This window comes from Polypterus senegalus, chromosome 3, assembly GCF_016835505.1.
Source record: "Polypterus senegalus isolate Bchr_013 chromosome 3, ASM1683550v1, whole genome shotgun sequence".
Lineage (NCBI taxonomy): Eukaryota > Metazoa > Chordata > Cladistia > Polypteriformes > Polypteridae > Polypterus > Polypterus senegalus.
Window position 1 is genome coordinate 176035271 of NC_053156.1, and position 20776 is coordinate 176056046.

The following is a 20776-nucleotide window of genomic DNA, read 5'->3' on the forward strand; positions in this document are numbered from 1 at the left end:
AAAGATAACTAAAAATGTTTTTGGTCATATTAATTGATGCTGTCAAAATTTGTTTCACTCATTATTATTATGTTTGTTTAGGTATTATCAAAAGCTTCTGTTGATGCAAATAAAGATGGGATTCGAATACTAGCAACCATTGGAAAGTCTGTCTCAACACCAAACTTTACCTCAAATGAAGAGGACATGGGCAGCACTACTGTAACACACATAAAATCTTCACCATCTCTTTCAACACATCAAATAGTATATATTTTGGCAGACCTAGATAAGCTGCAGGAACAGGTATGTTCACTACCTCTTCATAATACTGTACTATGTTAGTTTAGAGTACTATTTTAAAAATTTATTTGAGGAAAAGATCCTTTGCACTTTGGTTGTATTTTTTAAATAATAGTGACTTACTAGTCAGTATAACGGGATAGATTTTTTTTTTGTATATCAGAGGGGCAAATGTGTTTGTTTCTAGTAGAAATACATGCAAATCTACATCTCCAAAGAATACAAAAACAGCAAAGTGGAGACAATATGCAGAGATTTGTCTTTTAATTTGTGCTTTGAATACAGACATTGATTATACTACTTTACATAAAAATAATATGAACTATAACACAGTGTGATATTGGTAGCCTCAATGTTGTGACTTTTATCAGCTTGGCATCAGAAAACAGTGTGTCAAATATTATTTTGATAAAATATACATTTCTGTAGTAACATTTCTAGTGACTTTGGTTTTCTTTGAAATGCAACTGTTGGTAGCTTGTCTGTCACTATACTGATGGCTTTTTTGCACATAGTGAAGCACCTAGCTAATAGTTATTTTTTTCTGCAAGCAGCAGCATTATGAGGAGCCAGGTTAATAATTAATGATTATCAGCTTACCTACATTGAAAGATAGATATAGTTAAATGGAACTATTTGTCCCCAGGATGAAAATTTTGCTTTTTATAAAAGGCTTTAAATAAATAAATACATAAATAGGTAGATAAGTAAATACACATGTACTTTGCTCTGAACACACACCAGAATTACTATAAAGCAAGAGAATTAAAAAGAAAGCAAACTTCTAACATGGCTGTTCGTTCCAGTTGCAGTGAAGCATTATGTAGACACATTGCTGTTGGTATAAAAAGCCCCATGGTGTTTCTTGACACACTTCTGCTAAATAGTTAATTGGCTGCAACTACTGTTTTAATTCTCTCCTTTTCTAGTACCACCAGGGGATCCAGAGTCTTGTTATATAACTGAGCTTGCAATTTTAATTAGCTTGTTGATTTGTTGGGCCTGCCTTGAATTGATGTTACCAGCCCAGCACACCACATTGTAGAAACTCCCACTGGCTATCACAGTTGTAGAAGATGATGTGAACGTTGTCTCTTCCCACATAATAAAGGAATGTGGTTTTCCAAGAACAAAGAGCCTGCCCTGCCCATTCAAATATTGTTCCTCTGTGTTTCAAAACCAGTCCAACCTCTCATTAATGTGGACTCCCGAGTACTTATACAAGTGGACCACCTCTACATCAACTCCTTGATAAGCAACCAGACATAGAGGCTCTTTGGTGCGGTGAAAGTCAATCACCATTTCCTTGGTTTTGTCGATGTTAAGATGCCGACAATTGTCTTTGCATCAAGAAACAAAGATGTCCACCTCAATCCTCTACTCTGTCTCCTTGCCTTTATCAGTACACCCCATAAGTGCAGAATCATCTGAGAATCTCTGCAAGTAACATTGCTGCTGTTGTATTTGTAGTCTGAGATGTATAGAGTAAAGAGAAAAGGAGACAGCACTGTTACTTGTGGTGGTGTTCCAGTGTTGTTCACATCTGTATCAGAAACACCAGGACACGACAGGCTTATCCACCTAGCATCCCTAAGGGATGGTTGGATGGTATTGAAGACACTGGAGAAATCAGAAAACTTAATCGTCACAGTGCTACCAGCTTTGTTCAGGTGAGAATAAGTTTTGGGGTACAGATAATTGCTTCCTTCACCCCACTCTTTGTCCGATAGGCAAACTGCAGTGGCTCAAGGTTGTCTACCACAAGAGGACTTTATGAGGAGTCTGGGACCAGTCACTCAATTGTCTTTATGATGTGAGACATAAGTGCCACTGGTCTATTGTCATTATGTGAAGATGTGCCTGTATTCTTTGGAACAGGAACAATGCAGGATGACTTCCACAGCAGTGGTACTTTCTGAAGCCTTACGGTCAGACTGAACTGGTGACAGAGGACACCACAAAGTTGGTCAGCAAAAGCCTCAAAAACTCAAGTACTGACTCCATCTGGTCCCACAGCTTTTCCTGTGTGTAGCTTTCTCAGTTGTCTCCTTACTTGGTCTTTAGTTATGGATAGTACACATTGATAGAGGTGGACTTGTCACTGGCCATTAAAGTTGTCCTAGTAGGAGTTGTTGAAGTATTAATGATGCTGTGAGGAGACTGATCATTGGAAGAAGGTGGCAGTGGGACAGAAAATCTATTAAAAAATTGGTTTGTAGTGTTCGATTTGTTAACATCCCATTGTAGCACCTGAGCCCTGGATTGATTGAATCCAGTAATTATACCCAGTCCATTCCAGACATCCTTCATGTTGATCTGAGTGAATTTGTTTTCTATTTTAGCTTTGTAAGCATCCTTTAATTCACTCAGCTTTTTTATAGCACATGTTGTGCATCCATCCCAGTCTGTCACTGGATTTGAATACTCTTTTGCTCATTCAGGAGACCATTTAGGTACTTTGCAACCCAGAAAGCAATGCACTGTCTTAACATTGTGTTGTTACGAAGTTAATATAGTCTGTGAGACAGTGACACAGTCCCCTCAGTATTGTCCCCATGTGCCATTTCATCCTCCAGGCTCCACTTCCTCACTATTCAGGTGGTAGCATGTTGATGTCTAATAGACTATCAATAATAATTGCATTGTTATTTTGTCAATGCTCTGACCTACCAGGGACCACAGTGTGGCTGCTATGGGGTCATGCAGTTCATTACAGTGTTATTTGTGTACTTAATCGCATAATATATTAGAAGAAAATTATTGCTATGGTAATTACTTTTCTTGCTACAGTTGTATAGTAATTATTTTTAATGCACTTTTTATGTTGTGCAGTAAATTAAGAACAAAGATTTCCAAGGGGAGCATTGTCAGTAACTACTTGTCTGCATTGTCCTTGTATCCAGTAAAATACAGGCATTAGATTGTTTTCTCCACCTGTGCCTGCAATCTCACAGGTTAATAGTGTAGGATGTAGTTATATGTAATTAAAACATAAATTTAATACACAGTATAGATAGCTACTCAAAAAATCAGAAAGTGGCATAATTGCATAATGGCAAAAACAGTTTGTGTGTTTTACAAATGTAAACAGAGCAGAATTTACATTTTCACAAAATTTTAAAACTCTGAGCAGTGTGTATAAAGTGTAATGTTTAGAATATAACAATTTATTGTGCCCTATGGATTCCATTTTATTTTTAACTTTGTTTAGTGTTTTCCATTTTCATATTTTTAAGTGTTTTTCTGTGATTTGGATTTTTGCTTTTATTTTTGGTTGCTTAAAAATTTGCTTAAAATTTATAGTATATGCATAGGTTCAAAGAAAAAAATGGGCTGAATTAGTATCTAGTTATTAAAAAAAAAAAAAAACTAGTTCACCCAAGTATCTTGTAAATTTTTTTTTAAATCCAATAAATGTGGAAAACAATTGGTGTTGAAGTGTTTATCTTAATTATCATAAGTATTTCTCATAAAATTAAAACATTAAATTAACATAAACTTTCCTAAATTAAAATTAAAGTGTCCTTGCAAGATTAAAGAAACATAAACATTTTGAACTTTACTGAAAGTCCTTCCTTGAAATGGTATTGCGTGAGCCAATCTCTGCCATCTTAGAGACGCATTCCCTGCTGAAATGCTTGATTGTCAAGTCCTTTGGTTTTTCCGTGAAGGACTATCTATTTTCAGCAAGCAATGTTCTATACTTACTGATACTTTTCTCAGTGTCTTGTTTTCTGGTTATGCACCAGCATGCTTACAATATTTTATTAAAAATGGACTGCGTTTCTTCATTTTTTTTCAAGCAGCACAAACTACAGCAACATCTTTCACAAACTTGCTCTTAGTGCACTTGTGATTGTGTTTTGACAAGCTTTTGATTTTGCCTGACTCTGCCTTGGTTATCGCTTCTGACATGTGCCTGAAATTTAAGATGGTCACTGCGTTTGTCCTGAGTGGTGCAGGCAGTAATGTGTTGGCAGGTGTTCTTTTAAGAAAGGCTAATATACAGTGGGGCAAAAAAGTATTTAGTCAGCCACCAATTATGCAAGTTCTCCCACTTAAAAAGATGAAAGAGGCCTGTAGTTTTCATCATAGGTATACCTCAACTATGAGAGACAAAATAAAAAATAAAAAAAATCCAGAAAATCACATTGTTTGATTTTTGAAGAATTTATTTGCAAATTATGGTGGAAAAAAAGTATTTGGTCAATAACAAAAGTTCATCTTAATACTTTGTTATATACCCTTTGTTGGCAATGATAGAGGTCAAACGTTTTCTGTAAGTCTTCATAAGGTTTTCACACACTGTTGCTGGTATTTTGGCCCATTCCTCCATGCAGATCTCCTCTAGAGCAGTGATGTTTTGGGGCTGTCGCTGGGCAACAGGGACTTTCAACTCCCTCCAAATATTTTTTTATGGGGTTGAGATCTGGAGACTGGCTAGGCCACTCCAGGACCTTGTGTTTGGGATCATTGTCATACTGAAATACCCAGCCACGTTTTATCTTCAATGCCTTTGCTGATGGAAGGAGGTTTTCACTCAAAATCTGATGATATATGGCCCCATTCATTCTTTTCTTTACACGGATCAGTCGTCCTGGTCCCTTTGCAGAAAAACAGCCCAAAAGCATGATGTTTCCACCCTCATGCTTTACAGTAGGTATGGTGTTCTTTGAATGCAACACAGCAAACTTTCTCCTCCAAACACAAGTAGTGTTTTTACAAAAAGTTTTATTTTGGTTTCATCTGACCATATGACATTCTCCCAATCCTCTTCTGGATCATCCAAATGCTCTCTAGCAAACTTCAGACGGGCCTGCACATGTACTGGCTTAAGCAGGGGGACACGTCTTGCACTGCAGGATTTGACTCCCTGGCGGCGTAGTGTGTTACTGATTGTAGCCTTTGTTACTTTGGTCCCAGCTCTCTGCAGGTCATTCACTAGGTCCCCCCGTGTGGTTCTGGTGATTGAAATCTTGCGTGGATCCCCAGATCGAGGGAGATTATCAGTGGTTTTGTATGTCTTCAATTTTCTAATAATTGCTCCCACAGTTGATTTCTTCACACCAAGCTGCTTACCTATTGCAGATTCAGTCTTCCCAGCCTGGTGCAGGTCTACAATTTTGTTTCTGGTGTCCTTTGAGAGCTCTTTCATCTTGGCCATAGTGGAGTTTGGAGTGTGACTGTCTGAGGTTGTGGACAGGTGTCTTTTATATTGATAATGAGTTCAAACAGGTGCCATTAATACAGGTAACGAGCGGAGGTCAGAAGAGCCTGTTACAGAAGAAGTTACAGGTCTGTGAGAGCCAGAAATCATGCTTGTTTGTAGGTGACCAAATACTTACTAAATACTTTCCACCATAATTTGCAAATAAATTCTTTAAAAATTAGACAGTGTGATTTTGCTGGATTTTTTTTTCTCATTTTGTCTCTCATAATTGAGGTATACCTATGATGAAAATTACAGGCCTCTTTCATCTTTTTAAGTGGGAGAACTTGCACAATTGGTGGCTGACTAAATACTTTTTTGACCCAATGTAAGTTTGTAGGGCCTAATGTGATGTTTGTTAAGGATGGTAATCTTAGAAGATACAGTTTTGCTGGGTTTCATTCATGAAATCTACCTTAGAAGATACAGTTTTGCTGGGTTTCATTCATGAAATCTACCTATTTCACAATGGACTTGGTTTTGACACTTCAGAAAACTTTGCCCTGGCTGTGCCAACTTGTCTAAAAGTATTGTTAATGCACATATGTGTTTGTAGTATGTACAAGCATTTTAATATAAAATGAATGCCTAATTTGTCTGTTAATCATTCTTCATCATTTCAACTAATTAAAAGCAATAGACACCCAGAACTGTTAAGTCATGTGTTCCTGGGGAAATGGGGTCATTATTCCTGGTATTATGTGAAAGTGATATAAATATATTCCCACTATATTACAGTCGTGGCCAAATGTTTTGTGAATGAAACAAATATTAATTTTAGATAGATGGATACTTTATTAATCCCAAGGGGAAATTCACATAGAAAAATAAAGAATAAAGTTCACATTTCCCAGGATGACAGAAGGCACCAAAGATTTGTAGCACCACTTTCTTGATAGACACTTGGCTTTTATCTTAGCGCCGGCTCTGCTGCCCCGATACCGCCTTCTTACCTTGTCAGGTAAATGGGGAACCACACCAGCGTGGGCATTTGTTCTCAGCGCTTAAAGTTGACTACTTGAATAGACGAGTCTCGGTGTGTAAAAATCCATGTCCAAGTAGTAAAAAGTGTTCAGGGAACGAGTCCACATAAAAGAAAGTGGTAGGAGTGATCAGTGAAATAGAGAAAAACAGAAAAAAAAGGTAGAAAGATAAAGTCATACACGGAGCTGCTGGAATGGCTGCCACTCGCGGCGGCACTGGATGTAACATATACTTTCACAAAGTTTGCTGCCTCAGTTTTTATGATGGCAACTTGCATATACTCCAGAATGTTATGAAGAGTGATCAGATGAATTGCAGTTAATTCCACAGTCCCCCTTTGCCATAAAAATGAACTTCATCCCAAAAAAAACATTTCCACTGCATTTCCGCTATGCCACAAAAGGACCCTCTGACATAATTTCAGTGATCCTCTCATTAACACAGGTGATAGTGTTGACGAGGACAAGGCTGGAGATCACACTGTCATGCTGATTTAGTTAGAATAGAGAGGTTCTGTTGTTGTGAAGAAGGTTTCAGGGCACCCAAGAAAGTCCAGCAAGTACCGGGATTGTCTCCTATAGTTGATTCAGCTGCGGGATCGGGGCAACACCAGTGCAGAGCTTGCTCAGAAATGGCAACAGGCAGGTGTGAGTGCATATGCATGTTTTCTGATTGTTTGGTGCATCTGGAAAAAAGATTGTCTGGTGAAGAAAAGGTGAGTCCTACCATCAGTCCTGTGTCATGCTAACACTAAAGCATCCTGAGACCATACATGTGTGGGGTTGCTTCTCAGCCTAATCAGTGGGATCACTCACAATTTTGCCTAAGAACACAGCCATGCATAAAGAATGGTACCAAAACATCCTCCGAGAGCAACTTCTCCCAACAATCCAAGAACAGTTTGGTGACGAGCAATGTCTTTTCCAGCATGATGGAGCACTGTGCTATAAGGCAAAAGTGATAATTAAGTGGCTTGGGGAACAAAACATCGACATTTTGGGTCCATGGCCAGGAAGCTCCCCAGACCTTAATCCCATTGAGAACTTGTGGTCAGTCCTCAAGAACCAGGTAGACAAACAAAAACCCACAAGTTCTGACAAACTCCAGGCATTGATTATGCAGGAATGGGCTGCCATCAGTCAGGATTTGGCCCAAAAGTTGATTGACAGCATACCAGGACTTGGGCCAGGGCTTGAAAAAGAAGGGGCAACACTGCAAATATTGACTCTTTGCATAAACTTAATGTAATTGTCAATTAAAGCCTTTGAAACATATGAAATGTTTGTAATTATACTTCAGTATACCATCGAAATATCTGACAAAAATCTAAAAACACTGAAGCAGCAAACTTTGTGAAAACTAATACTTGTGTTATTCTCAAAACTTTTGGCCACGACTGTACAAATTGATTTTTATTAGTACACTTTTTTCTGTACTTTTACCTTATTTAAATGTACGTGTATATAGTAATCACAATCTTGCAGAATCAACATATTAAGTAATTTTAATCTAGCCAAAGTAGCTTTGATATTTGTTGACAAACTGTCAGTGTTGAAAATGGAAAAATATTGAACGGTTTCTGTCCTGATAGGTTTCTGATTTGGAGGTAGTGATTAAACAGAAGTTGGAGTTAATTGGATTCATGAACTTTGCACTAATTACAGGTAAGCTGTTGAGTTTTATTCCTATGTCAGTGTGAAACAGCGTAAAATGTTCATAAGAGGCAAAATAGAGAAACAAAAAAATAGAATATTGACCTACCTGCATTTATTTCACTGTAATTGGTTTTTGTTTTTCATAAGATGCATTGATCTTTGACTTAATTGAACACTGAGAGAAAAATTTATTAGATTTACTTGAAATGTATTAAATATTCCAATTAATTGCATTAATATACAGCAGGGAAAATAAGTATAGAACATGTCAACATTTTTCTCAGTAAATATATTTCTGATGAGACTATTGACAAGAAATTTTCACCAGATGTCGGTAACAACCCAAGTAATCCACACATATAGAGAAATCAAAAAAACAAGTCCATAAATGAAGTTATGTGTGATAAAGTGGAATGACGCAGGTGATAAGTATTGAATACGCTTACTGAAATTTATTTAATACTAAGTAGAAAAGCCTTTGTTGGTAATGACAGCTTCAAGATTCCTCCTGTATGGAGAAACTAGTTGCATGCATTGCTCAGGTGTGATTTTGGTCCATTCTTCCACACAAACTGTCTTTAAATCCAGGGGCCTCTTTGATGATCTCTGATCTTAAGTTCTTTCCATAGATTTTCAATTGAATTCAAGTTAGGTGATGGACTGGGCCATAGCAGCTTTATTTTTTCTCTCTGAAACAAATCGAGAGTGCTGTATGTTTGGGATCATTGTATTTCTGACATTTCCACCCTAGTTTCACCTTCAACATCCTGGTAGATGGCAACAGATTTTTATCAAGGATGTCCTGGTACATTTTTCCATTCATCCTTCAATTATATGAAGTCTACCAGTACCAAACAGTGCCATTTCTCCTCCAAACATGATGTGTGCAATGACATCAAAAGAGTTCAGTTTTGGTCTCATTTGACCAGGCTGTATTCTCCCAGTATTTCGTTGGTTTGTCCAAATGTTGTGCAGCAAACTTTAAACGAGCTTCAACATGCTTTTTCTTCAGCAGTGGAGTCTTGCACGGTCAACATGCATAGAGGCCATGGTGGTTGAATGCATTAATTATTGTTTTCTTTGAACTGTACCTGCTAATTGCAGGTGTTTCTGAAGCTCTACACAAGTGGTACTTGGACAACTCTTCAGATTATTTTTTTTATGACTCTTCTGTCAGAAATCCTGTGAGGAGCACATGGTTTTGGCTGGTTTATGGTAAAATTATGTTCTTTCCACTTCTGGGTTATGGCCCCAACGGGGCATACTGGAACATTCAGAAGTTTAGAAATACGTCTGTAACCAATGCCATCAGTATGTTTTGCATCAATAAGGTGGTGAAGGTCTAGAGAGAGCTGTTTCCTTTTACACATCCTGAGATGCTTCTTGTGTGACACTTTGGTAATGAGAAACCATTTATAGGCCATCAGTTAGGACTAAACCAGCTGATATTAATTTACACTGTAAGGGGTGCAGGATTGCTTTCTGAATACTAACAGATTTCAGCTGGTTTCTTGACTTTCCATACCTTTTTGTACCTCTTTCTTCATGTGTTCAGTACTTTTTACCTGTGTCATTCCACTGTATTACACATAACTTAAAGTATGGACTTATTTGGTTTGATTTCTTTGTATGTGTGGATTACTTGGCTTGTTAACGACATCTGGTGAAAATTTCATCTCAATAGCCCCATCAGAAATGTATTTACTGAGAAAAACGTTGACACGTTCAATACTTATTTTCTCTGCTGTATCTTAATGTAACAGTAAAATGAGAATGGATGGGCAAGTTGTTAATTATGTTTTTTTAAAGCAAGCATTTGTGGACATGCATAAATGTACAATAGTCATAGATATAGATTTACAAATTCATACCAGTGTCAGTTTAGTGACCTGACGCTGTGCTCCTGTGTCATTCTTAATATATACTGCCATTAAGGGGACAAACACTGTTTACTGCAGAAGAGACATTCAACATTTTGTGAATACATGGTATTTTTTATAAACTCTCTTGCAATAATCAAACATTATGATTGACTTAAGCCGGTTGTAGGATCACTTATGACATTTTATAATTGGCTTTACTCAGTTACTAGGCAAAGGTCTTTGTAGAAAGTAAAGTAGAAAGAACTAATTGTAAATTTTCTATGTCAACATAAAGTAAAAAAAGCAAAAGCTAGAGCCATTTCTGTACTTTTTCATTTTTCTGCAATAGTTTTTTTGTGGTACAGCTATTGTTATAGTCCCCTCTAACTCCTGATGTTCAGTTTTGAAACATTTCTCAGAGGTATTCTGAACACTATAGGACTTTTGAAACAATGTCCGCTGGATAGACAAGACCAAAATGAATTTGTTTTGTTAATATGCACAAAATTGTATTTTGGTGATAAGCATAAACAGAGCATCACCACAAGCACCTCATACCAATCAATCATATTGGTAAAAGGTATTAATTTGTGTTGTATTTTGAATCCCATTAACTAGGATGCCTCACAATCATGGAGTCCTTTATGAACTTCTCTTTATTAAATAGTGTTCTTAAGCTAAATATTAGGCTGTCCACTCAATACTTTTTGCATGCATATTATTTGTTGAATAAATATTACAAAACAAATTATTTTACTGGAGAGTAGGTTTATCTAATTGTGGGACATGGTTAAAACTTTCACACAACTTTCATCATTTGACATCCTTCATATTTTGTTTAAAGAGTTGATGAAAGCATTGACAATTAAAAATGTTTATTTAATGACAGGTGAACTAAAGTAATAAAAAGATTAAAAACACCTTAGTTTAAAGTAGTAGTATTATATTACAGTCATCTTCAAAAGTATTCAATTCCCTTATAAGGCATCATTTCCTGCATAACAAACCATTTGCCAATATATTTATCCATTTAGTATTTTAATATGAACTCTTATGCTGTAAAAATGCATTTCCAAAGTCAAAATTAACTGTTTTCTGTAGATATTTAACTGAAGAAGAAAAAGTCAAAAGTTAGTGTTTGCATTAGTATGCAAGCTGAGCACATATTAATACAAACAAAATTCCAAAAAAGTTGGGACACTATACAAATCGTGAATAAAAACTGAATGCAATGATGTGGAGATGGCAAATGTCAATATTTTATTTGTAATAGAACGTAAATGACAGATCAAACGTTTAATCCGAGTAAATGTATCATTTTAAAGGAAAAATATGTTGATTCAAAATTTCACGGTGTCAACAAATCCCAAAAAAGTTGGGACAAGTAGCAATAAGAGGCTGGAAAAAGTAAATTTGAGCATAACGAAGAGCTGGAAGACCAATTAACACTAATTAGGTCAATGGGCAACATGACTGGGTATAAAAAGAGCTTCTCAGAGTGGCAGTGTCTCTCAGAAGCCAAGATGGGTAGAGGATCACCAATTCCCACAATGTTGTGCAGAAAGATAGTGGAGCAATATCAGAAAGGTGTTACCCAGCGAAAAATTGCAAAGACTTTGCATCTATCATCATCAACTGTGCATAACATCATCCGAAGATTCAGAGAATCTGGAACAATCTCTGTGCGTAAGGGTCAAGGCCGTAAAACCACACTGGATGCCCGTGATCTCCGGCCCTTAAACGACACTGCACCACAAACAGGAACGCTACTCTAAAGGAAATCACAGAATGGGCTCAGGAATACTTCCGAAACCATTGTCAGTGAACTCAATCCACCGTGCCATCCGCCGTTGCCAGCTGAAACTCTACAGTGCAAAGAAGAAGCCATTTCTAAGCAAGATCCACAAGCTCAGGCGTTGTCACTGGGCCAGGGATCAGTTAAAATGGAGTGTGGCAAAATGGAAGACTGTTCTGTGGTCAGACGAGTCACGATTCGAAGTTCTTTTGGAAATCTGGGACGCCATGTCATCCGGACCAAAGAGGACAAGGACAACCCAAGTTGTTATCAACGCTCAGTTCAGAAGCCTGCATCTCTGATGATATGGAGTTGCATGAGTGCGTGTGGCATGGGCAGCTTGCATGTCTGGAAAGGCACCATCAATGCAGAAAAATATATTCAGGTTCTAGAACAACATACAGTATGCTCCCATCCAGACGTCATCTCTTTCAGGGAAGACCCTGCATTTTTCAACAAGATAATGCCAGACCACATTCTGCATCAATCACAACATCATGGCTGCGTAGGAGAAGGATCCGGGTACTGAAATGGCCAGTCTGCAGTCCAGATCTTTCACCTATAGAGAACATTTGGCGCATCATAAAGAGGAAGGTGCGACAAAGAAGGCCCAAGACGATTGAACAGTTAAAGGCCTGTATTAGACAAGAATGGGAGAGCATTCCTATTTCTAAACTTGAGAAACTGGTCTCCTCAGTCCCCAGACGTCTGTTGAGTGTTGTAAGAAGAAGGGGAGATGCCACACAGTGGTGAAAATGGCCTTGTCCCAAGTTTTTTGGGATTTGTTGACACCATGAAATTCTGAATCAACACATTTTCTCAGTTTAAACTTTTGTTCCGTGATTTATGTTCTATTCTGAATAAAATATTAGAAGTTGGCACCTCCACATCATTGCATTCAGTTTTTATTCATGATTTGTATAGTGTCCCAACTTTTTTGGAATCCGGTTTGTACTTTATCAAGAACCATTTTGCTGCACTAACAACCTTAATTCTTTTAGGGTGAGTATGTACCACTTTTACACATTATTCAGGTGTGATTCTTCCTCGTTCTTCTTAACAGAATTTATGGAGATCCTCTGGGTTGGTGAGATGGTGCCTCTCAGGGTTAAGATCAGGGCTTTGACTTGGCCATTCCAAAACATTCACCTTCTTGTTTTTGAGCTGTTCTAGCAATGCTTTGATCTTATGCTTAGGTTCAAATCTTAACTAGGACTTTTTCATGCTTTGTAGCAAATGCCACACATGCTTTATGTAGAACTTCTTAAGGAACTCCTTTCTTGCTTTCCTGCCATAGAGGCCCATTTTTATGGAGAGCTCTTGAAATTATGGACCCCTGCACCTTCATTTTAGTTTCAGCCAAACAGCCTTGCAGACTCTGAAAGGGGCAGATTTTTAGTCGCCTCTCACCAGTCGACCTTTTGCTCTGATGTTTAGTTTTAAGACACAGCCTGTTTTAGGAAGAGTCTGGATGCTGTGATGAACCTTTAACTTTCTGATGATGTAACCAGCAGTGTTTAAAGAGGCATTTAAACACAGATATTTTTTGTAGTCATTTCCGGTCTCATGCATTTCAATGACTTTGCTTCTCACATAAGCAGAATGTTTCTTTGTCTTCATTTTTGCTGTGATTTCAATTTTTTTCTTTTTCCATTATGTGTACAGAAAATGGCTTATTTTGATTTTGGAAATGTATTGTAACAACATAAAGCTTCACATTAAAAATACAAAATGCATAAATATGTGTAAAAAATCTTTTGTCATGCAGAACATTATGATGTCTTTCAAGGGGACTAAAGAATTTTGCAGGCTACTGTATCATTATTTCCTTTTTTCCTTTGTTTTCATCATATTTATTTAACAATATGTAATTATTATTTTACCTGTTTACGTTTGATTTCAATTTTTAAAATATGGTAGCAGTAATTCATGTTCTTTGTTGCTTTTCTGAAACAGATTCTCTGTCTGATTCCAAAGCTGCACTGTGTTTTTGCAAACCAGAACTAAATAGCAAAATTACTCAACATTTAACTGAGATATGCTTCAGTTGTCTTAAAAGTGCCTCTGAGGTTCCTAGGCTTTATAGACGAACAAACAAGGTGAGTAAATGTCTCCAAATTTAAACTATTCTTTTTTTTTTGGTGTATAATCTTTTAACAGGTGTTAGTTTTTTCTTAATACTTTTTTGTTGATACCATTGTAGTTTTCTCTTTATTATCAACAATATGCTGTTATTTTGTATTTTTTTCTTTACGGGGAACAGTAAACTCTTATCTACTCTTTTCTCTTGTGTCCAGCTGCATTATTATTAATGTGTTCAGCTCTTCTTCAAAGCAGCAAACTAGAGTACTCACCAATTCAAACATCTCATCTGACCTAGCTAGGCATTCCCCAAAAGTATGTGACAGGAAATTTATGTTCCATCTGAAAAGCTATGACTCAGTGACTTCAAATTAATATGTCTTGATTTTGGTAACTGTATTATGAGGTACATTCCTGGATCTTCTGCATTAACTTTCCACTCTCAACCAATTTTTTCCTCCTTAAGTCCTTGTATCTTTTTAATTCCAGTTCTTCATTTTAACAAGTGTAACACATGTGTGAATAGGAGGCAGCTGAAGGCCTTGGAGATGAATGGTAATACATTTGCCCAGGGGGTGGCGGGGTGCATTGACAGTCTTTCTAAGTTCCCTGCAGACCTTTCCTGGAAAATCCCACCAGGAGCCACTGCCTTGACTCGGGACACCCCACTTCTGGTCCTGACCCATCACTTCCCCCAGACTTTCTATAAAGCCTCACACCTTTTCACTGGAATTCAGTTTTAGAACTGGTCTGACAAATCTCAATCTCTCTCTCTCTGCACTGGTAGATTGAAAACTGTTCATTGTGGCATTATAGGAATAAATCCATCCTGATTCTGTAAGTGGTAAAGACTGATGGTGATAGTGTAAATTTAATGGTTGAGTTGTTTTCTTAACACATTAGATCTCAATACCAGCTGATCATAATTTGAATATCCCTTTTCAAATGGATATCTCCACTTCATTTCTTGTAGTATATTTATCATTTATAGCACCTTGGTCTCATACATTTGAAGTATGCTTAAAAAGAATACATTTTATATGTTGTTGAATTGAGTAACATTATTATATTTGGATATTTTCATATTGTGACAACACTGCAATTTCCATCTGTAATAAATATGAACAAAATCTCATAATGTAAGGAAGAACAAACTAAAAGTAGAGAGCAAAAAATACAACAAATCCTAAAGACTCTCCAGCTGAAATTGATATCTACATGTAGGTGGTATGACATGTCTGCTTTTCTGTTACTGCGGTACAATGAAGCCCTCCAATCCTGTCTCTTGTATTTCTCTTAACTCTGCTAGTAGCATGAAAACTGTCCATTACTTTACTGAAGATTGGCTTAAGTTCTATAAATAAAATGATTTGTTCTCTGTAAATTTTAAGACATGGTCTCTGCTTCTACCAAGCTGATAGATGTGAGTAAAAGTGGTGTAATATCACTATGAGAAAATATATATATCTCCATATATTTTGATGTTTATTAGTGAACTAACTCCATAGTACAAATCACACATTTGTAAAAGTACTTAATTTTTATATTTGCAGCAGAGGTGTGTATGTGACCAATCAAAACATAGGAAGGCAAATCATGCTTGTTTCATGTATTCATGTATTCATAGTTAATCCAAACTGAAATTAATAATTACCTTCTTACTATTAGTACATTCAGATTAATACTATATAGGGCAAAATTCAAAAATGCAATGGGAATAAATCTTGCAGTTATAAATCTCATTGAGAGCAGCTCTGGATGCTGTACTGTTAATGGTCTTTATTCACTCAATTTTAAAATTAAAAGAAAACGGTAAAAAAATTGTTTTCTAATTTTAAAATTAAATTAACAGTTGAAATACAAAAAGATCAAGACTGAATAAAGATAAAGACAGAGCTGTAAAAATATTTCACAGGCACTGAATTAGTTGTATGAATGCCACTAGTACAGGTAAAATTCACATAATCTAATATCTTTACAACAAAATTTTCATTATTAACGTACATTTTTATGGTCCCGACAGCTTCCCCATATGACATGAGTCTATAGAAATCTACGTTACAAAGTACATTCGCAGATACTTTCATTACAACAAAGTGTACAAAAGACCTTGAAATGCCTGTATGAATTATCCGCAGAGCAGTTAGTTCTCTGGTCGCGAGCTCAGTACAACGCAATGCATCCCCAAACAGAAGCATTGTAATTTTTTTTTCTTTCTTCGAACTTTCCTCGTGCTGTTCATTTATTTTTTTTGCCTTTTTTGTTTCCTGCGGTTTTCAGTGATACTTTTTGCTTATTGCTCATCAACATTTGAAAAACATCCATTGGAATTTAACTCATTGTCACCCTCCTATAGAAACGGGTAGACACTAAAATGATAACAGTTCATATTAGAAAGAAAAACAAATTTTTATAGCTCTCAATTATGGCAATACAAAGAAAAGACTGCCAGTGAATTTGGAATTTCCATAGACACTGTCAACTTTCTTGAAAGACCGATAAAAAAAAGGAGAAAAAATCTCGGGTTTGAAATATATGTGAACTGCTTCATTTGAAGACATTGAAAAAGCAGTTTTTATGTGGTTTATTGATGCTCGTTCAAGAAACATTTCTATTAATGCGCCACTCATTCAAGAGAATTTGAGCTTTAGAACTCTCTTGGGACCTCCCCAACTAGACAGCATGCCAAGAGCGCCCCGGTTCAAAAGAGCATTCAAGTCCACTCCTCCTCTGTACACAGGGCAAAAGCAGGCTCACAGCTATGCTACGCCTCTCCGCCAAAGTAAACAGAAAAGATCTCAATGGGTGATGCAAGGATAGGAGCACGGACATTGTTAATGTGTGATAACAGGATTAATTAGTCACTGACCCGGCCACGTCCCTGCTTGACTGCTGTATTTGTGTATGGCAGAGTGGCAGAACACGTTACAATAAATAACTGCCGTTCCTGTTTCAAGCTGAATAAAACTGGTTTTGCTAAAGTACTGAGAGTAAGCCTCATGTTTTGGGGTGCAAGACAGGGACTTATAGCGCGACCCCGATCTTTTATGATTTGCTTCTGTGGCGCTTCACTGCACCGCTGTGAGCCTGCTATTGCCCTGCCCCAGAAACTGACAAACAATCTTTCACAGACGCTGCAATCGCGATTCGGGACGCACTTCAGCGTGTCATTCCCATTGGGTGGGGAGTGGGAATCCCAAAATATGCTTCCACATTTAGATAATGTTCACGTTGGATTCCTCCCACCCAATTGCACAGCAGTGCGTCAGCCATTGGATTTGGGCATCATTCGCACCCTGAAAGTGTATTATGGCAAGGTAATGCTGAGAAAAATTCTTGGCAGCATAACTTGTAGGCAGAAGGAGATTAAAATTGACGCGAAAGAAACTATTGAAATGATTGCAAGCGCCTGGACGCAAAGTTAAAGAAAGCACTATAGTAACAAATACAGAATTTCATTAGAACAAAATTTTCGTTACAACAAAATATTTTTTTGGTCCCTGGGAGTTTGTTGTAATGGAATTTTACCTGTATTTTGCATATACTGCACATCAAGCTTTGCTGAAAAACTCAAATTGGAAGAGATGCACATTTCAGCATGCATGAGAATAACTGCATAGCACTACAAACCAAAAATGTGCATACAGGATAGAATAATGAACTAAAAGGTCACCATTCTTGAGTAGTCCATTCAGAACTTTGACCTAAATGCAGATAAGAATTTATGGCATGACAAAGTTTGCTTTTTAAGCAAGGTGCTTAGCTGAGTCTTAACAGTTTAAAGTAAATGAGGTTCAGGCTTTTTGTGAAGAAGAGCAGGCACTTTAAAGTGTACTTTCAAAATCTAATTTTCAAGTACTTATTTGAAAAGTTAATATTTGTTTATGGACTTTTTTATCATTTGCTCCTCCCCTTCTGTAAGGATTAACCAAATTGCAATTTATTTATTTATTAATTTATTTATTTTTTTAACTCTTTCCTGTCTATCACCTCAGTCAGAGATCTCACTAGAGGCTGACAGTGATTTTCTCATCTGTTGTGTGCAGTGCATCTCTCCTGTGATCTACCAGCTTTTCTAAATGGTTACACTGTATGTTAATTCTTAGAGGATATTATGTTCACACATCCCATGACCAATGATATTCTCTCAGTCATTCTTTTTTTTGTGCAGTATGCAAGATTGGTTCGTTTCCATTATATTTATTATTAGATTATTTTTAGGTTTACTTTGCATTGACTGCTGTCTCAGCAATATAATCTGATATCTCAGCAATGAAATACTCAGTTGGTCACTTCTTTGACTAAAGCTGTGTTTTGTATGTGCTGCTTGTTTAATCAAAATGTTTATCTTTTTTTATGACTTGGATAAAAATTAAATAACTTTTTAAGAGCTATTGTTGCAAGAATGCTGAAAATTTAGAACTTTTCATAGCACACAATTTTGTTTATTTGCACAGTATATTATTTGTATGCATTATGTATGTATCTACAGTGGTGTGAAAAACTATTTGCCCCTTCCTGATTTCTTATTCTTTTGCATGTTTGTCACACAAAAATGTTTCTGATCATCAAACACATTTAATCATTAGTCAAATATAACACAAGTAAACACAAAATGCAGTTTTTAAATGATGTTTTTTATTATTTAGGAGAAAAAAAAATCCAAACCTACATGGCCCTGTGTGAAAAAGTAATTACCCCCTGAACCTAATAACTGGTTGGGCCACCCTTAGCAGCAATAACTGCAATCAAGCATTTGCATAACTTGCAATGAGTCTTTACAGCTTCTGGAGGAATTTTGGCTACCACTCCTCTTTGCAGAATTGTTGTAATTCAGCTTTATTTGAGGGTTTTCTAGCATGAACCGCTTTTTAAGGTCATGCCATAGCATCTCAATTGATTCAGGTCAGACTTTGACTAGGCCACTCCAAAGTCTTCATTTTGTTTTTCTTCAGCCATTCAGAGGTGGATTTGCTGGTGTGTTTTGGGTCATTGTCCTGTTGCAGCACCCAAGATCGCCTCAGCTTGAGTTGACGTAACAGATGGCCGGACATTCTCCTTCAGGATTTTTGCAGACAGTAGTATCCATGGTTCCATCTATCACAGCAAGCCTTCCAGGTCCTGAAGCAGCAAACAACCCCAGACCATCACACTACCACCACCATATTTTACTGTTGGTATGATGTTCTTTTTCTGAAATGCTGTGTTCCTTTTATCTAGATGTAACGGGACATTTGCCTTCCAAAAAGTTCAACTTTTGTCTCATCAGTCCACAAGGTATTTTCCCAAAAGTCTTGGCAATCATTGAGATGTTTCTTAGCAAAATTGAGACGCAGCCCCTAATGTTCTTTTGCTTAACAGTGGTTTCCTGTCTTGGAAATCGCCATGCAGGCCATTTTGCCCAGTCTCTTTCTTATGGTGGAGTCGTGAACACTGATCTTAACTGAGGAAAGTGAGGCCTGCAGTTCTTAGACGTTGTCCTGGGTCTTTTGTGACCTCTCGATGAGTTGTCTCTGCGCCTTGGGGGTAATTTTGGTCGGCCGCCACTCCTGGGAAGGTTCACCACTGTTCCATGTTTTTGCCATTGGCATAATGGCTCACTGTGGTTTGCTGGAGTCCCAAAGCTTTAGAAATGGCTTTATAACCTTTACCAGACTGATAGATCTCAATTACTTCTGTTCTCATTTGTTCCTGAATTTCTTTGGATCTTGGCATGATGTCTAGCTTTTGAGGTGCTTTTTGGTCTACTTCTCTGTGTCAGGGCAGCTCCTATTTAAGTGATTTCTTGATTGAAACAGGTGTGGCAGTAATCAGGCCTGTGGGTGGCTACGAAATTAAACTCAGGTGTGATACACCACAGTTAGGTTATTTTTTAACAAGGGGGCAATTACTTTTTCACACAGGGCCATGTAGGTTTGGATTTTTTTTCCTCCCTAAATAATAAAAACCATCATTTAAAAACTGAATTTTGTGTTTACTTGTGTTATATTTGACTAATGGTTAAATGTGTTTGATGATCAGAAACATTTTGTGTGACAAACATGCAAAAGAATAAGAAATCAGGAAGGGGGCAAATAGTTTTTCACACCACTGTATATGAATTATGTTTAATTGCAAGACCGTTTTGATTGTCACCTTTTATTGTTACACATACAGGAGATTCCAGCCAAAGCATCAGTTTACATTGACAATGCTTTAAAACCTCTCTGTCAACTCCGGAGTGATTATAAAGATATTCTTAACCCCATGGTAATACAGGATTGGTTAAGAGGTGCACTTAGCAACAGCATTCAAAGGTAAAACAAACCAGTCATCTTATTTTAATTCATTTCTTGTTCTTTTGTGAGAAAGTTGTATTTATAATTAAAGTTTTACATTACTTTTTCCTACAATGGGCTAGAGGCTAGGTCCCAACCTTCTACCCAGGGCTGATGGGATAGGCCTCTTGCAACCCTGAATTGTAAACTATTCGAGAATCAGAATATTACATTTTGTGATTAATACACACAACCTGGTTTCATTCTGTTTGTAAAATGTTTTAATCTGTTGGCCTTTTCAGGTACTTTGAAACTGTTTCTGATGTTCTTAGCTCAGTAAAGAAAATGGAAGAAAGTTTAAAAAGACTAAAACAAGCAAGAAAGACGGTAACCTCAAGTAGTACTGGTGCAAATGGAGGTTTAAGTGATGACAACAAGATTCGATTACAGCTGGCACTTGATGTGGAATATTTGGGTGAACAGGTACGTTAAGATATTTAATGAGTCAAGGTCAATGATCAGATTGCCTGCTTTTGTCAGATAAATGGTTCAATAGGAGGTGTGCAATATGTTCTATGTAAGATATCGATAAAATGAAATTAATGTTAATTAACTTCCAAATATTTATAGTAAATGAGTCGCATATTTTT

The 20776-nt window shown here is 36.9% G+C and overlaps 1 protein-coding gene across 1 annotated transcript in view; it reads left to right on the top strand.

The window, feature by feature from the left end:
• Positions 1-20776, top strand: part of cog2 (component of oligomeric golgi complex 2) — a 65631-nt gene that overhangs the window by 29621 nt on the left and 15234 nt on the right. Inside the window, exons 11-15 of the mRNA XM_039749791.1 lie at positions 82-285; positions 8067-8139; positions 13744-13886; positions 20026-20165; positions 20429-20609. Of these exons, the coding sequence (XP_039605725.1) occupies positions 82-285; positions 8067-8139; positions 13744-13886; positions 20026-20165; positions 20429-20609 (741 nt within the window). The remainder of the gene's footprint in view (positions 1-81; positions 286-8066; positions 8140-13743; positions 13887-20025; positions 20166-20428; positions 20610-20776) is intronic.